The sequence below is a fragment of the Mastomys coucha genome, unplaced genomic scaffold, assembly GCF_008632895.1.
Source record: "Mastomys coucha isolate ucsf_1 unplaced genomic scaffold, UCSF_Mcou_1 pScaffold5, whole genome shotgun sequence".
Taxonomy (NCBI): Eukaryota; Metazoa; Chordata; class Mammalia; order Rodentia; family Muridae; genus Mastomys; species Mastomys coucha.
The window spans coordinates 29,707,617-29,723,102 of NW_022196911.1; the positions used below are offsets into that span (position 1 = coordinate 29,707,617).

A 15,486-nucleotide genomic window follows, 5' to 3' on the forward strand; every position below is an offset into this window, starting at 1 on the left:
CTGCTTCAAAATTTACAAAACTTCCCATAGCATCTAATGGCTGTGGTGTTCAGTGTATAGATGACACCTGTGCCCAGGTCTTACTGATGAAGGATACAGGACAGCTCCCAATCACTTTCCATTAACAGAGGGAGGCCCAAGTACAGCCAGGAACTCAGCATCTATGCACCACCTAGTTCTGGTATGTGCTGCTCCATGCAGGCTCTGGGCAGAATAGAACAAGGCAGTTATGGTGCTGCCCCCTGGAGGCTGAACAGTGCAATACATACCTGGGATGGTGGGCATGGACTGGCTGGCAAAACTCATCTGAGAGAGGACAGACACCCTGGCGGGGATGGCTGCATGCTCCGAGAGGTTGGTGTCACTCATGAACTCTTGCTTTCTAGAAAGCTAGATGATATAACACACAAAGACACACACACATACACACGAATAAAAATAAATATAAATAAATAAAACAGACCATAAGGGCTTAGCATAAGGCAACTATAACTCCTCAAAGGTCAGGGAAAAGTACTTAACGTGGCATCTATGGACTGCCCTGAAACTCACTGTGTAGCATAGGCTGCCCAACAACTCATTACAATTCTCTGGCCTCGGTCCCCTCGCCAAACATTGATTATATAACTTTATTACATATAACAATATATGGTTGTATTTTATTCAGTATATAATTATATTTACAAATAATTCTGTACATATTTTATATATGGTTGAGGGCCAAGGTGGCTGCTTCCCCCTGCACCAATTGTTCAAGCTATAGAGTCTGATGGCTTGGGTTCAAATCCTGCCTGTGGGGGATGAATGTACCCAGTACCTCATATTGGGCAGCTTCCTTCCTTTAACCCACTGCAGTGTGGGGGCCAGGCTCCAGCCCATCCACTCAGGAGACCTGGTATGCCTGGCACAATGTTCTGAAGAGCTGGGGAGAACCTAGCACCTCTGCTCACCCGCTTCAGGTCTGACTCCGTTGGTGCCTTCTCGTCTGCAAACACCACGCTGCTCCGCTTTGTCCTTTTCTTGGACCGCCGCAGCTTGACCTCTGGCAGAGTGCTCCCTGGGGAGATGGGCTCCTCCTCCACTTTGGGAGTCTTGGGTGAGACTGACTCTAGGTCAAAGCTGAAGGGCAGGGGAGGAGCAGTGGAGACTGTAGTTAGATCCTGATAGGGACACAGAGGACCTAAGAGGATCTTTGTGCTGACTGAGCTATCACAGCATGGCTAGGGCCTGATCAGTTACCTTGATAGCAAATTGAATATCCACAGATATTCAAAATAAAGATTAGAATGATCAGATGACTAAAGTCAAGAGACATGGTAAGGAAGTGAAACTGGTTAGAATGTAGATCCGGGTTCAAATCCAGACACTGCTGCTTTTTAGCTGAATGACCCTCATCAGTCTCTCGATTTCTCTGAGCTACCACTTGCTCAGTAAGAAGGGAACAGTGTTCCTGGTGCCTGAACAGTGAGCACTTGAGCACACTTATGATGCAAACAGTGAAGTTTGGAAGTGGAAGATGTTGGTGGTGCGGGAGGGTCATGCTATTATGGGAATGATGTGGGAAGCACTGGACCCCCTAGAGGAAAAACCATTTACAGTGCAGGCAGGGAGAGGAATGCTGGCTGCATCAATGGACAAGAAACCCAGTGGCAGTGGCAGCAGCAGGTCAGGACGGGGTTACGGGGTGGATGCAGTTAGTTCTGGGTTCTTGGGAAAGCCATCGGCCTGTTTCAGCTGTCCAGGATGCTTTAAAAAAAAATGTCACCAGCCAAGGCTGAATGAATCCAAGACTTTCCTGAGGTCCCCACTGGGGAAAGGCTTTCAAGTGAATGGAAAGGAAGCCTGGAAGCTCCAGGAAAAGACTTACCCTTCTGGGGTGACCTTGCTGGGGGTGCTGCAGTCAGAATTCATGGAAGCCAGAGAAATGATGGACATCTGCCTGTAGGAACGCAGCATGGACCTGGGGCGTCCCACTCTCCTGTCATCGAAGTCAGGCTACAGGTAGGAGAACAGGTGGTGAGCATTCACGGGAGCTGGGCTTTGCAACCTGAGCCTGCATCCTCTGGGCAGGGTGGTACTGTGGACAGATGGCATCAGTGCAAAGCTCCCAGTTGGCAGGACCACAGAGCAGCAGGATAAACACTAGCAGCCTCAAGCCCAAGGGAACAATCACTAGTCCTTGAGTTTCCCCATTTGGAAACAGTATCTCTATTATTCAGTGGCCTCATGAACCATCTTTCTTTATGCTAATGAGAGAGCTTGAGATGGGGCTGGCCTGTGCCAGAAAGAGCAACCCTGTCATTACAGGGATGAGACTTTGAGTCACATATTATCAACACAACCTCCAGAGAGGAGACAAGGAACAGAGATGAATCTCCAGCCTGGGGCTAATGATTCACTCAATCATGGCTGAGTAGAGAAAGCTTTGGAAAGATTCTCCGCCCTTAAGCTCTTGTGAGCTCCCTGGTAGGTAATCACGTGCCGATAAGCCAGAGGATAATGTGTCCTGACATCATGGAAGTTTCCTGTTTGGGATCATCTCCTACCTCACCTTCTGGATCCCTCATCTAGCTACTCTGGATTGGTATCTTCATCTGAAAGCTTCTGTACAGAAGCTCCTCAGAGGATGAGATTACATCCCGATAAGTCTGTTGTTAAGTTGAAAATGTAATCTGAAAACTCATGGAATCTACCCGGACTGCCAAGCACCCTAGCTAGCAGCACCATACTATATACTATAGCGTACTGGTTGCTCACCCCACAGGCAGCCTCTTTACCCATGGCTGAGAGTTGTGTGAGGGTGTCCTAGTCTAGAATCTTCCAAGAGTACTTGACCACACAGCTCTAGACCTGGAAAGATCAAAATTTGAAGTACAATGTCTACAGACTGCCTGTTGCCTTAAAATCATCACAAAGTTGAGAAAATGCTGAGTGATTGAAGCGAGGAGTTCCAGGGGATACCAGGCCAGCAAGGAGGATGCGAGTCCCCCAAATTTGTAATTATTGTATACAGAAATGTGGGGTCTCACTCCTAGGGCCTGATATCAGTTTATGGCTGATATCTAAAGTAGGGGAGGTATTGGGGGAGGACTGCCCTTTCAGCCTGGGAAGTGTGGCCTAAATCCAAGTGTTTAACTTCAGAGCTGCATTTCAGGAAGAGTGTGGAAAGAGTCAAATTGTTTCGGCTTGGAGGAAAAGAGACCCAGGCTCAGCACGGGGCCTCTCCTGCAACTATGGCTCTTCTCTAGGTATCTATAGATCAAGTGGGTTGGGACAGACAATTTTCAAGGGTCTACCAAGCTCTGATGTTTGATGATTCTATTTTATGTGAAAGGTAAGTTTTCTCTGAGTGGTGACCAGTAGCTTCTTCAGGCTGTGGAGAACAAGGCTTTGGAGACTGGCTACACACCCTGGCCTTCATTAACTTGTGATAGAGTTTTCGGTAAGTTATTTAATGCCTCAAATCTAAAAAATTATACATATATTATATATATGTATAAAGTATATATATCTATATCTATACTTTAAAAGTGTCACTATCTGCCTATATCAATCATTTAATATATATCAATTATATATATTTATAGAAGGCCAGGCACATATTAGGTGCTTCATTAATGTAGCCTTTACAATTGCACAGTCCCTTGGGTAAGTGGTAGGTCCATAGGGCCAATTCTAACTGGTTTGATTTTTGAGGGACTAGGCATACAGATGGTTCCCCCATTGCCACTTCCTTTCAGCTCTTATTTCCACAATCCTCCCTGCTCCCAGTCACAGGGACCACTCCTACCATCTCTCGGACACCATACTCCTTTTCCACCTTCATCTTCAGGCTCTTGAAGCACTCCTCCATCCGGTCATGGAAGGGGCGCAGGTTGTCCGACACTCTTTTCTCATGGATCTTAATCCCAGCTCCCAGGAAGGGGATCTGAAGAGAGAGGTGGCAAGCCATGGGCCTCAGCTTGGGGGCTATCTCAGGAGCTCATGTTGACTTGTTAACTCTTCCTGGAGAGCCTTTAGGTGCTCAGAGACCCACATCATTCCTGGGATAGCTGTAGCCTTAGGATTTATCGTGGAGAGGAACAATGACCCCAGCTGCTCTAGCTTCCCTGGAATTGTGGTTGTCCCAGGCATTAGAAGCCACCGACATGGGGAAGTCTGAGTCCTCAAAGTAATCTGCAAAGTGTCAGAGTTCAGAGAACAGAAAGGAGGACTCTCCAGGGCTTTGCCTCACAGTCTTGTTTAAAAAGTATTCGGGAGTACAAAAGTGAAATTATGAAGATAAGAAGCCAGGCAAGAAGGAAGAGCAAGAAGGGAAGAGAGGCCACAGCCCATCTTACACCACGGGGCCCAATTATACTTTCCATGGCTGCTATGGGTGTGCTCGTATTAGAAAGTTCTTTTGTTAGTAGAGTTTCTAGAAAGTGTTGCCACATCTCAGGAAGACGTGAGATGTAGGAAGAATGGAGAGGAGGGGTGCAGTCTGTCTTATCCATGAAGGAGGTCAGAGCACGGAACCTCGGAGACCTAGAAGGGGAGGAACAGAGCCGCAGGGCTCACAGCTACAAGGAAAGTTTGAGAAACTTAATTGCACGGCCCTCTGGTAAAATAACTAAGACAGCCAGGATAGGAGATAGAATCTTTTTAGAGAAACAAACATCTCCACCATGGTGGGGTAAAGCCATTTCTGTCTCCTTCCCTTAGCTATCTTGAGAGAAGAGAGGTGCAGGGAGACATACACTCTGCAGTGAGATGTGCACTCAGCTATAAACATGCCCAGAACACGTGCAGGAGAAAGGTAGCTGGAGGCTGTAACTGACCTCCAAGAGCAGAAGAGGGAGCTGGTGGTTAGAAGAGGCCATCCTGCTTCTAGGAATGAAGGAGGCACTGGGGGCAGAGGCAAGGCTGTCCCAAGAAAGCTGAGAACCAGTTCCCTGCCCAAGGTGCCCACTACTTCACCTTGCAGCTAGGTATAATGAGCTTCCACTTTCTTAAGAAGCAGGGACTTGTCCTATAAAACAATTAGATCCTGAAACCCGAGACTCAGGGTTACCATGCCCAAAGGCAGGAGGAGGAGCAGCTGCCACCAGACTGAAAAAAAGCAGATGAAAAAAAGCGGCCTATGGGTAGGGTAATACCCACTGCATGGTGCCCAGATAGCTCAGTGTAGTAACCACAACTATCTTCCCATTAAACATTTGGAGGAATCTGCTCCTAGAGAGTGTAAGTGTCCCATGTAGGTGTGTAGGTTCAAACATGTGGGTCACTCAGTTGCCAGGCAATGATGTCACCTTGCTGACAGAGCCTTCTCCCTTGCATGCTGATTTCCAATTAGCCTCACTAGAAATTAGGAGGAAGCTGCAGGGGTCACCAGGCGCTGGAGGAAATTCACCCAGAGGGGACAGGACCAAAATTAACAGGCAGGATAGAGAACATGGGAAAAGGGGACAGATGAATGTGGAGGAAAACCTAGAGATAGCTTAAGGTGTTACGTTAAAAATACTACCAAAAGAGTTTACATAAAGTTAATATTGTAAGATTTAAAATGGAATGCATGCATAGCTTTAGTGTTACACTTTGGATAAGACAGAAAATTGGTCAGCTTAGCATCAATCTCAACGTGTTAAGGGGGAGGAGGAGGAAGCAACAGTAGATGCTCAGTGACACATGAGCATGCTAACCAGACTAAGAGAAGCCATCAAAGACCTTTGGGTGTTAAACTACAGATCAGCTAGACTTTAACATCCACAGAAGACTCCATCAGAGCATCGGAATACACATTCTCCCATTTGAACTTGCCACTCTTTTACCATAGACATTTTGCTAAATCCCATGGGCTTCAGCACATTATACTTCAGTTTTCATTCGGTTCAAGGGATTGTTCTAATGTCTTTCCTCACACTGTCAATGATCCATCATTTATTTAAAAGTGCATCACTCAGTCTCCATCTATGCGTATAGCTTCTGAGGCTTATCTCACTATGTATGTATGTATGTATGTATGTATGTATGTATGTTTATCCCACTGTGATCACAAGGGATAACATTATATGGTTGTAATAATTTTTAAAGTTAACTTTTGTCTTATGTGAGTGTTTATGTACGTGTTTATGTAAGAATGGAGAGGGATTCACTCTCTCAGGTCTGCTGGCAGACAGGGATGCTGGTATGGACACTTTGGTAAACTGTTTCTTATGTCCAGGAAGGCTGAACAACAACAACAAAAAAGAACCAGTAATTCTACCATTACATGTACCTTGAGGGAACAGAATGTATACACACACACTTACCTACAGGAGGATGGGTCAATAAATGGATATATTATGTAAGTATTATGCTATATACTTACAAGGCAAAATTTAGAGAAAGTCAACTCTTGGATATGTGCAGTAACCTAGTGAATTTTAAGGATATGTAAAAGAAGCTGGATACATAATAGGATGTATATGATGCTGATAAATGAACCTTTGCTGATAGACATTTAGCAATAGATACTAAAGCTACATTTTCTCCTGTGTTAAGGCCAAGCATTTCTAGGTCTAAACACACCCAACGAAGAGACAACCAAGAGCCCCAACTAAGTTGAAACCAACCTAATTCTAATGAGCACAAAAATTAATGCACTTGGTATCACTATAAGAGCAGTCTATATAGACTTCTAGACAGCATGGAAAAATGATAGCGAGGTGCAACCAAAGGCGCAAACTTCACAAGCCTAGCTGACACAGAGATCTGGCCATGGTGGTTCTAATTATATGTAGGTCAGCAGGAATCCAGGGCAAACCATGAGGCCTACGAATGCATGCTTGGGGAGTGGAGCTCTTTTAAAATGCTAGGAAATCATTCTTATAAGAGCAGAAAAGTGGCCGGCCCAGCTGAGAGCTGGTAATGACTGCAGTACTCCACAGGCGGCCTGAGAGGCACCAGAAGAAGCCTTCACATGTAGGGGGTGTGTGGTGGTGGGGGGCATGACCATAGATGCTTCGTACTAAACCAAGGAGCCATAGTTTTGTATGCACCTTCCTATAGGTAATGTTTCACAAGAGAAAGTTTGAGAGAATAATATAGTGTAGACACTGTCCCATGCAATCAAATCTTTACAAGGAACCTCTAGAAAGATCCCAATCTTGAAACCTACAGATTCTGATACAGACAGCATATTGGAAACTTTAGCATTCTCTGGTTTGGCAAAAGTTCTCATTTCCCTTTAAAATCTAAGGTTTTCGAGTCTTTAGAAAAATCCCAGTGTTCATGTGGCTTTACAAAACAATGCTCTCCCTGGAGTTCAGCTCTAATGGACGGGCTCAGGTTTGCCCATCCGTATTTCTGTGTTACCTGGCATGATGCCTGGGACACAGTGTGGGCTCACTAAACAAGGGCTTTGTGAGTGGATGGAAGCGAAACATACAAGCTGATTTGCTGAGTGTAATGACAAGAACACCACAGTACCTACACAGCAGGACTGCGCTGTCTGAACGACCGTGCCATAGTTAGAGATCCTGGGCAGAGTAGGAGAGGGCATGGCTCAGGGCACTTTCCTCTGGGATCAAATGGCCTCTGTAACCTGTGGCCTTGGGAGCCATAGGCCATCCTGTGGAAGAGGTAGACACTAGGGGGCGCTGCCCAAATGTGCCTCATAACCTTAGAGGCAGCGGCATCTAATGCAAGCTGCTTTCAGTCTCTAGTGTATGTGGAGCCCTTCTAATCAGCTCAGACCCTTGGGGATCTAAGAATGTTCTTAGAAGGTGTAGCCTGCAGCAACTGCTCCGCAAGACTAAGCCCCACTCTCTGAAGGCAGTGGATTAGGCTCGGGGAACTAACCAGATGAAAACAGGGTCCTGGCAGAGTCCCATTAGCAGCACAAAGTCAGTATGTGAGACCTGGTAGTCCTCCCTGGATGCTCCAGACGCACCCACTCAGCCAGCCTTCTTGCTTCTCAGACTGGCTGGCCAGGGAAGTGCCATTATTTAAGTATTAAAAGGATACAGAGGGTCCCAGAAAGATGGAGACACTTGAGAAATATTTAAGTTTCATGGATGGCACAGAGTGGGAAGCAGAGAGAAAATTCCAGACACACCTAATGCATTCAGGGAAAGCAAGCGAGTGTGCAGTGCTCGCTTGGCATTTGGTTTTTAAAGTCTCACTTTGCATAAATTGGCAGTGGCAGGGAAGGACCTGAATTAGGAATACTTATTTTAAGAAAAGAGTCTGCACCCAGCACTTCTCAGTCCCTGATTTCCCTGGAGTAACCAAACTCCCTACCAAGGAAAGCGCACCTCCCTTTGCATGATGACTGGCAAGGAGTGGGGAGGAGGGGTGGGTGGGCAGCATCCCTGCAGACTGCAACCCCAGGCTTCTGCTCACTCCTTACCATCTTACCCCTCCTATGTCCAACAGTGCACCATCTGCAAAAAGCCCAGACCAGCAGGTGTCTGAGGAGACTGTCAAAGGGCTAAAAGCAGGAAAGATCTGGTTCTTTGAAAGCCCCCAAAGGAGGGATCCAGCAGATTGTTTCTTCTTTGGAAAGAGGGGGAGAGAGGGAGACAGAGAGAGAGGGAGAGAGAAGGAAAGAGAGAGAGATAAAAAAGAAAGGGAGGACAAAGAAAAGGCAGAGAGGGGAGGAAGATGTGAGGGTGTAGGAGGCAAATGACAGAGAGGAGAGAAGCAAAGAGCTTCTAAGAGCTGCGACAGATGCACAGAGGAGATGGGGAAGAAGAGTGGGCAAGACGGGATATAGAGGCAGATAAATAATAGGTCCTCCGGCTGGAATCTGGCCGAGCTAGGCAGATGTGGACCCTTTGACCGTGAGCCAGTCCAACAAAGGCCTCAATTATCTACAGAACCTGATATCCATCTGCACACTATCTGCAACAAACTGGGTCAGCCTCACAAGGAAGGGGGTGGTGGGGGAGGGGCAAGCCTTCTATTGTCTGATTGGTGCAAGCTGGTGGTGGATGGGGGGGGGGGGGGGGGGGGGGGGATGGTTTTCATTTGAGCCCTGCTGTGAAAAGCTAACGCCTGAATTTCACATCAAAGAAAAAAGCTCAACCACCTTTAGCACAGCATCTATTGCTGCCAGGCATTAGGCAACACCCAAGGGTAAGGTGTCCTGAATATGTGTCCTGGTGAACTGACTCAGGTGCCATCCAGTATCAGAAGAGGATGGAGGGGAAGAGCAGAAGGTCATGTAGAGTCAGCCCTGGCCAAGTGAGCAGAGGGCCAGAGAACTGGGGAAAGGAGAGGGGCCTGGATGGATGCTCCCATGCCCAGTGAGGCTTTACCTGCCACGCAATCAGGTCCTTGAGGCGGCTCAGCTTGTCCTGGTCCTCTGGGTGCTCCCTGCTGTACTCTTCAGTGAAGAAGGCCTGGGATGGGGGTGGGAGACAGGTGGGGACTTAGGACATTTTGTTTATCAGGTGGGACACATGGTCAATCTCTGGCATTGAGAGAAAACTTGATGTGAGCGAAGCTTCAAGGACCCAGGCATTGGAGTGGATCTTGCTATAGCTGATACTGCTACATTTTTTTTTACTGGCGGCTGCAGACACATCAGCACCCACTAGAAACAGGCTGCAGACTCCAAGGAAGTTCTGGTACCATGGGGTGCCAGGACCAGCAGCAGCTCCCATGGAAACTGTTCTGAATGGGGAACTTGACGTACATTCTCAGCTGGGTTTTACTGAACTGGAATTCTGGGGACTTGAGTTAGTTGGAGGCTTAGAACAGGGATTCCTGTATTAGGGAGCTTGGGAGGGAGCCTGAGGCTCAGGGGATCACTGCTAGAGGAAGAGAGATGAGTGAGGAACGTCCCCTGGTGCTTGTTCAAGCCTGCCTCCCAGTCTCCCTCATGGCTCCTCCACTCCTCCCTTCTCCTCTCTTCAGAGTTCCCATCCGTATCATATGATCACTCTGGAGGCTATGCAAAGGGTGACTACAGATGTGTGAGGGTAGCCAAATGGACTGACTGGGTGATGGTTATCACTATCTCTGAACTGATGCACACTGAGACGTTCTTGCCTTTGCACCAACAAGTGACAAAACACAGAGAACACACAGTGAGGTTTTGCAGAAAGAGGAGCTCATCCCTCATTCAGGCTCTGCCAGTTGGAAGGCAGCTCAGAACTTTTTATTCTAAGTCATGCTAGTCCTTATTGGCACACTGCCATTTCCAATAGGGGCTCCTACTATGACTCAAATGACTGGTGGTATTTCCTTTTGGCCACCTACATCAGGAGGGTCAAATACACAGTCTTGGACCCAAATATGTGGGGCTTCCTAAAGGGACTCCTTGACTTGCACATCTAGATTATGCCTGGGCCTATGGAGTTGGTCTCCCAAATTTCTACATGTTTAGATTCTGAGGTTTTTTTTTTTTTCTTTCTCTATGTCTATGTTATTTCAAAACTTCTGTACAAGAGACGGATGGGTTTACCACATTGTCATGGCTTGTGACTTGTAGTCACCTCTGAGCCTTTCCTTGACAGAGCTTCCTGGAGGTTCCAAGGGAATAGACAACCTTGGGAAATTGCTTCTTCTTCATCCAGGTGTGGAATCAGGATGGGAAGGAAACTGAAGCTCAGGTTGAAACCTGATGCCCAACCAATCTAATTGTCCATCTGGGATCAAGCAAGGATGGGTACAGGGGATAAGCTCCAAGGTCTCTCACCTTCTCATACTTGGCAAAGCCTCCCATGACAGCAGGGTCCACGATGCCATTGAGGAGCATGGAAAGAGGGTTGATGGGAAGGCTTTCATCACTCTGGTACTGGTTTATCATCATCAGGATCTTCTCGTTGGCTGTGGACATGGTTTCAATGGCATTCTCCAGAGGACTGATTGTGCTCTGTTGAAAACAAGATTGACAGACGAGCCTTAGTAAGACCGACCGAATCATTGCTATTGATTTCACTAGGGTAGGAACTCAAAGGCAGCCCCTACTCCCCAGGCTGCAGCAGGATCTGAGGGTATTGAGTCAGCTCTGGGGGCTGTCTGCTGGCCGAGGACAGGCTGGCTGGCTTTCTACTTAGAGGAAAAGGATTTCTTTGGGGAAATACAGGCAGGAAGTGGCCGGCTCTGCTAGAACTTCAGGGGTTGAATATGCCCAGGAAGGTTTCTCTCCCAGTTAACTGGGTAAAGCACACATCAAGCCGACTCATCACATACTAGTTGGAAGCAATTGTGTATGCTACTGGTGAGAGAAATCAAGAGAGCTTGCTCTAGGAGCACCCAGCCTGGTGCACATCAGGCCCTGAGACCACAAGTTCAAGAGAAAATGAAATGGCAGGAAACTTTCCCCCACACATCAGAAACCAAGATAAACAGTGGTATTAATGACAACAGACAAACATCGAAGTTTGCAGAAGCTTACAGAGTCAAAACTAAACTAGAGGTCAGCAAATATCTCTGCAATGGGGCCAGAGAGTAAATATTTTCGGATTGGCAGGCCAGATGGGCTCAGCTGCAACAACTCCACTCCGTTACTGTTGAGCAGAAACAGCAGACAGGAAAACTGGACAGGAAAGTGTGGCTGCCCCAAACAGTCTTCACAAAAGCCGAAGCACGTAGAAAGGCAGACCATAGACCCCAGTTTGCTGACCACCACCTGGTACAATGAGCAGCGAGTGCCAAATCTCAGCTCTGTGGTTTTCTACCCATGTGATGCAGGGTCAAGTTTCCTCACCTTTGTGAGCCTCGGTTGACTCACTGGTAAGACTAGAGTAAGAAAGCCTACTTCAGAAATCTACTGGGAAGCGTTGTCATTAATGCATATGAATTTTAGGACAAGACACAACAATTATTCTGAAATGGGAAGCTCACTGGTGGGAAAGGGTGGGAGGGAAGAGGCAAGAAATTGGAGACACCTTCCTGGAGGAAGGGAGCTAAATTTATCATGTCTACCATGATGGTGATGTTGTGCCTGCCTCGTTGGCTATGTTGTGAAGATTAATTGAGACAACGCAATATCTGACACTGCACGGTTCTTGAGAAATGTCTCCACCTCTTGACCTACCACATGTATGAGAGGAGCAGTCAGCCTCTGTAGCCACACTCTGAAGTTATTTCTATAATTGCTGACCTAACACAGCCTCCCCAACCATTTCTCTGAGCGTTGCTTTCAGTGATTGTGGTGGTCTGAATGAGAATGGTCCCTATAGGCTCATATGTTTGAATACTCAGTCTTAGTTGATGGAGCTGTTTGGGAAAGATTAGGCGGTGTGGCCTTGGAGGAGGTGTGCCACTGGGGATGAGCTTTGAGGCTTCAAAAGTCCACACCATTCCCAGCTAGCTCTTCTCTTTGCCTCCAGCTTGCAGATCAGCATGTAAACTCTTAGCTACTGCTCCAACACCATGCCTGCTTGCTGCTGTGCTTCCAACTATAATGGTCACGAGGGCCAACCATCTAAACTGTGAGCCCCAATAAACAGTTTTCTTATAGGTTGCCTTGGTCATGGTGTCTCTTCCACAGCAACAGAAAAATAATTAAGTCAGAGATGGACACTTGTGCATGAGAGGGCCCTGGGAGCAGATTTCCTACCATTATCACTACCATTATCTTCCTGTCACCTATATAGCGTTAGTGTCATGCTAGTGCAACTAAAAACAGATGCCAATTTCCTTATAAGAAAAAAAAGATTTATTTTGCTTATGATTCTGGAGGTCAGAGTCTGAGATTAGGCAAGTCCCTGGGTTGGGCCTCAGGTAAAGGCTGCAGATGCAGTGGTGGGAAGGTTGTATCAGTGTAGACTCTCACATCATAAGCCAGGAGAGAAAGTGAGAGATTTGGAGCTCCCAATCCTTAACCTAAGAAATTCCCCAAAGCTCTGCCTATTAAAGGTTCATCTACTAACAGCACTGTTCTGGGGACAAATATTTCACATTCAGACTTTTTGGGAGCATCTATATTCATCTTATTCAAATTATATTGAACTTGGATACATTATCCAAATTATACCCACATCTGCATAATACAGGCACACTGACTCACGTACACGTATACAATTACTTAGAGTATGAACTGGAAGAGAACACTGCCTGACCTATTGCATTAAACTGACCCATGTCCAAGTTTGTGTCCTGCATGCAAGCCAAATCTGGGGAGCTTCACAAGGCTGAGGTCTAGAATGAGTTCTAAGGAAAACCTAGCCCCCAGCCGAGGAGTGCAGTACTTCATCCAAATGCCAACAACAGACTAGACATGTCTGGAAGACACCGCCTTTGCAGCAAGTCATGAGAGAAATGGTAAAGCTTGTTGACTGGCTTGCCTGTACACTTTTGAGACTATTTCTGCATCCAAAGAGTTGAATTCTCATTATAGCTGTCAGAAACAGAGGCTGAGCGGGAAGAGCTTTGGCTGTCCACGGATGGGCATTTGAGAAAGGCAAGAGCTTAGCTATGAGTGGAACTTGGGGTGCTGCTCTTGGAGGGAGCCATGGGTGTCAGCTGCTGATAGCAGAAATCAAAATCAAAACCATCACAAATACTCATCACAAGCCAGGCAGCAGAGATGGCTCCAATTAGAGTTACCTCAGATGCCTGTCTGTGCATAAGCTCAAGGACATGTAAAGTGATGCTCTGTGGTGGTTTTAGTAAGAATGACACACACCCCCATAGGCTCAGGCTTTGGATTAGTTGGTCCCAGTTGGTGGCACTCTTTTGGAAAGTGGTTCAGACTCTCTGGGAGGAGTATGCCACTGCGAGTGGGACTTGAAGGTTTATAGCCTTGCGCTCCTTCTAGTTCATTCTCTCTGCTTTCTGTTTACAGCTAAAGATGTGATCTCTCTGATTCCTGCTCCTGCTACTCTGTCTGCTGCCTTTTGCCATGCCTCTCTACCATGATAGACTCTTATCTCTCTGGAATCATACAAACAAAAGAAACTCATAAGTTGCTTTTGGTCATGGTGTTTTATCACAGGATTATAAAGGTAACTAACACTGCACATGCCCAAGGACAGTAGGGGCCGGACAATAGGTGCCAGAGGGAAACTGAGCTGTTCTTGGTTGCAAAAGTTGATTTCCATCACAAGCATATCAGACTATGTCTCCAAGCCTGCCATCAACTGGCTCATGAGAATCCATTAGCCCCATCAGTTCTCTGGTATCTTTGCAGAGCTGACCCTCAGTTTCTATAGGCAGGGAAAATAACTTATGTCCAACTCTCTGTGAAGGAATAGTTAATTGCTAAGGCAAAATGCCATGGGAACCAGCATGAAGGTGGGTGGGAAGAGGTAGTGACTTCCATTCCTGGCAAGCCAGCATTCTTTCCAGTTGCTGTAGTACCCCCCACTTATGTCATCTGCTTGAGCCAACTCCGGAGTCCTGTGGGCTGCATGGGACAGGCATCAACAACTAACATCAACTTGACAGTTCAAACTCACCAATGGCCTCAGCTTCTTCCCATACAAAATAGTACACTGGACAAGGATCAAGAAAGAATCAGAAGATTACCAGGCCATGCAGGCCTGCAGGGGTCTGTCACTCAGCAAACACTGACTAGGATTCCCCTAACATCAACTCAGTAGGGAGAGAGCTGGCAGCTTGCATTTGCTTCAGCGTCTGCCAGTCACTAGTAGCCTAATGTGACATTTTATTTACTTTATCTTACGGGGCTTGGAAAAGGTTTGAGTTTACAGCTCTGGGATCAAGTGATTTTTGGCATCCATTGCAGCTATGGGGTTCCACACTTTGTAGTCCCTAATTTGTAAACTGAGATGAAGAGATAAATGATCCTCTAATATCACACTGTCCTCCCATGGCCTAGCTGAATTGTCATTCTCCTTCCTACATTAGGGCTGACGACAAGGTAGAGTCCCCAACAAATAGGCAAGACTTTTTCTGAAACTTCATCCTAAAATACCCTTTTAGACACACAGAGATGGTGTAATAGTTTCTATATGCTTGGCCCAGGGAGTGGCACTATTAGAAGGTGTGGCCCTGTTGGAGTAGGTGTGCCCCTGTGGGTATAGGCTTTAAGACCCTCATCCTAGCTGTCTGGATTCTGCTAGGAACATTCAGATGAAGATTTAGAACTCTCAGCTCCTCCTGCACCATGACTGCCTGCTTGCTTCCATGGTCTCCACCTTGATGATAATGGACTGAATCTCTGAACCTATAAGCCAGCCCCAATTAAATGTTGTCCTTTATAAAACTTGCCTTGGTCATGGTGTCTGTTCACAGAAGTAAAACCATAACTAAGACAGATGGGGTCATGGGACCACATAAGGGAAAGAACAGACAATAAGAGACAAGTTCATATATTGAAAACAAATGCTTAGAAATGTAGTCACAAAGCCAGGCATTAAATCTCTCTGTATCAGGCTGGGGAGATGGGTCAGCACACTGACCCATCACACTGACTGTTCTTCCAGAGATCCTGAGTTCAATTCCTAGCAACTACATGGTGGCTCACAACCATCTGTAATGGGATCCGATGACCTCTTCTAGTGTGTCTGAAGACACCAATAGTATACTCACATACTTAAAAAAATA

At 46.6% G+C, this 15,486-nt stretch overlaps 1 protein-coding gene across 1 annotated transcript in view; it reads right to left on the minus strand.

Moving 5' to 3' along the window:
* Dock2 (dedicator of cytokinesis 2) overlaps nt 1–15,486 on the minus strand; it is a 416,864-nt gene that overhangs the window by 2,381 nt on the left and 398,997 nt on the right. Inside the window, exons 45-50 of the mRNA XM_031350584.1 lie at nt 10,667–10,843; nt 9,282–9,365; nt 3,791–3,928; nt 1,868–1,995; nt 951–1,119; nt 270–390 (exon numbers count right to left, since the gene is read on the minus strand). Of these exons, the coding sequence (XP_031206444.1) occupies nt 270–390; nt 951–1,119; nt 1,868–1,995; nt 3,791–3,928; nt 9,282–9,365; nt 10,667–10,843 (817 nt within the window). The remainder of the gene's footprint in view (nt 1–269; nt 391–950; nt 1,120–1,867; nt 1,996–3,790; nt 3,929–9,281; nt 9,366–10,666; nt 10,844–15,486) is intronic.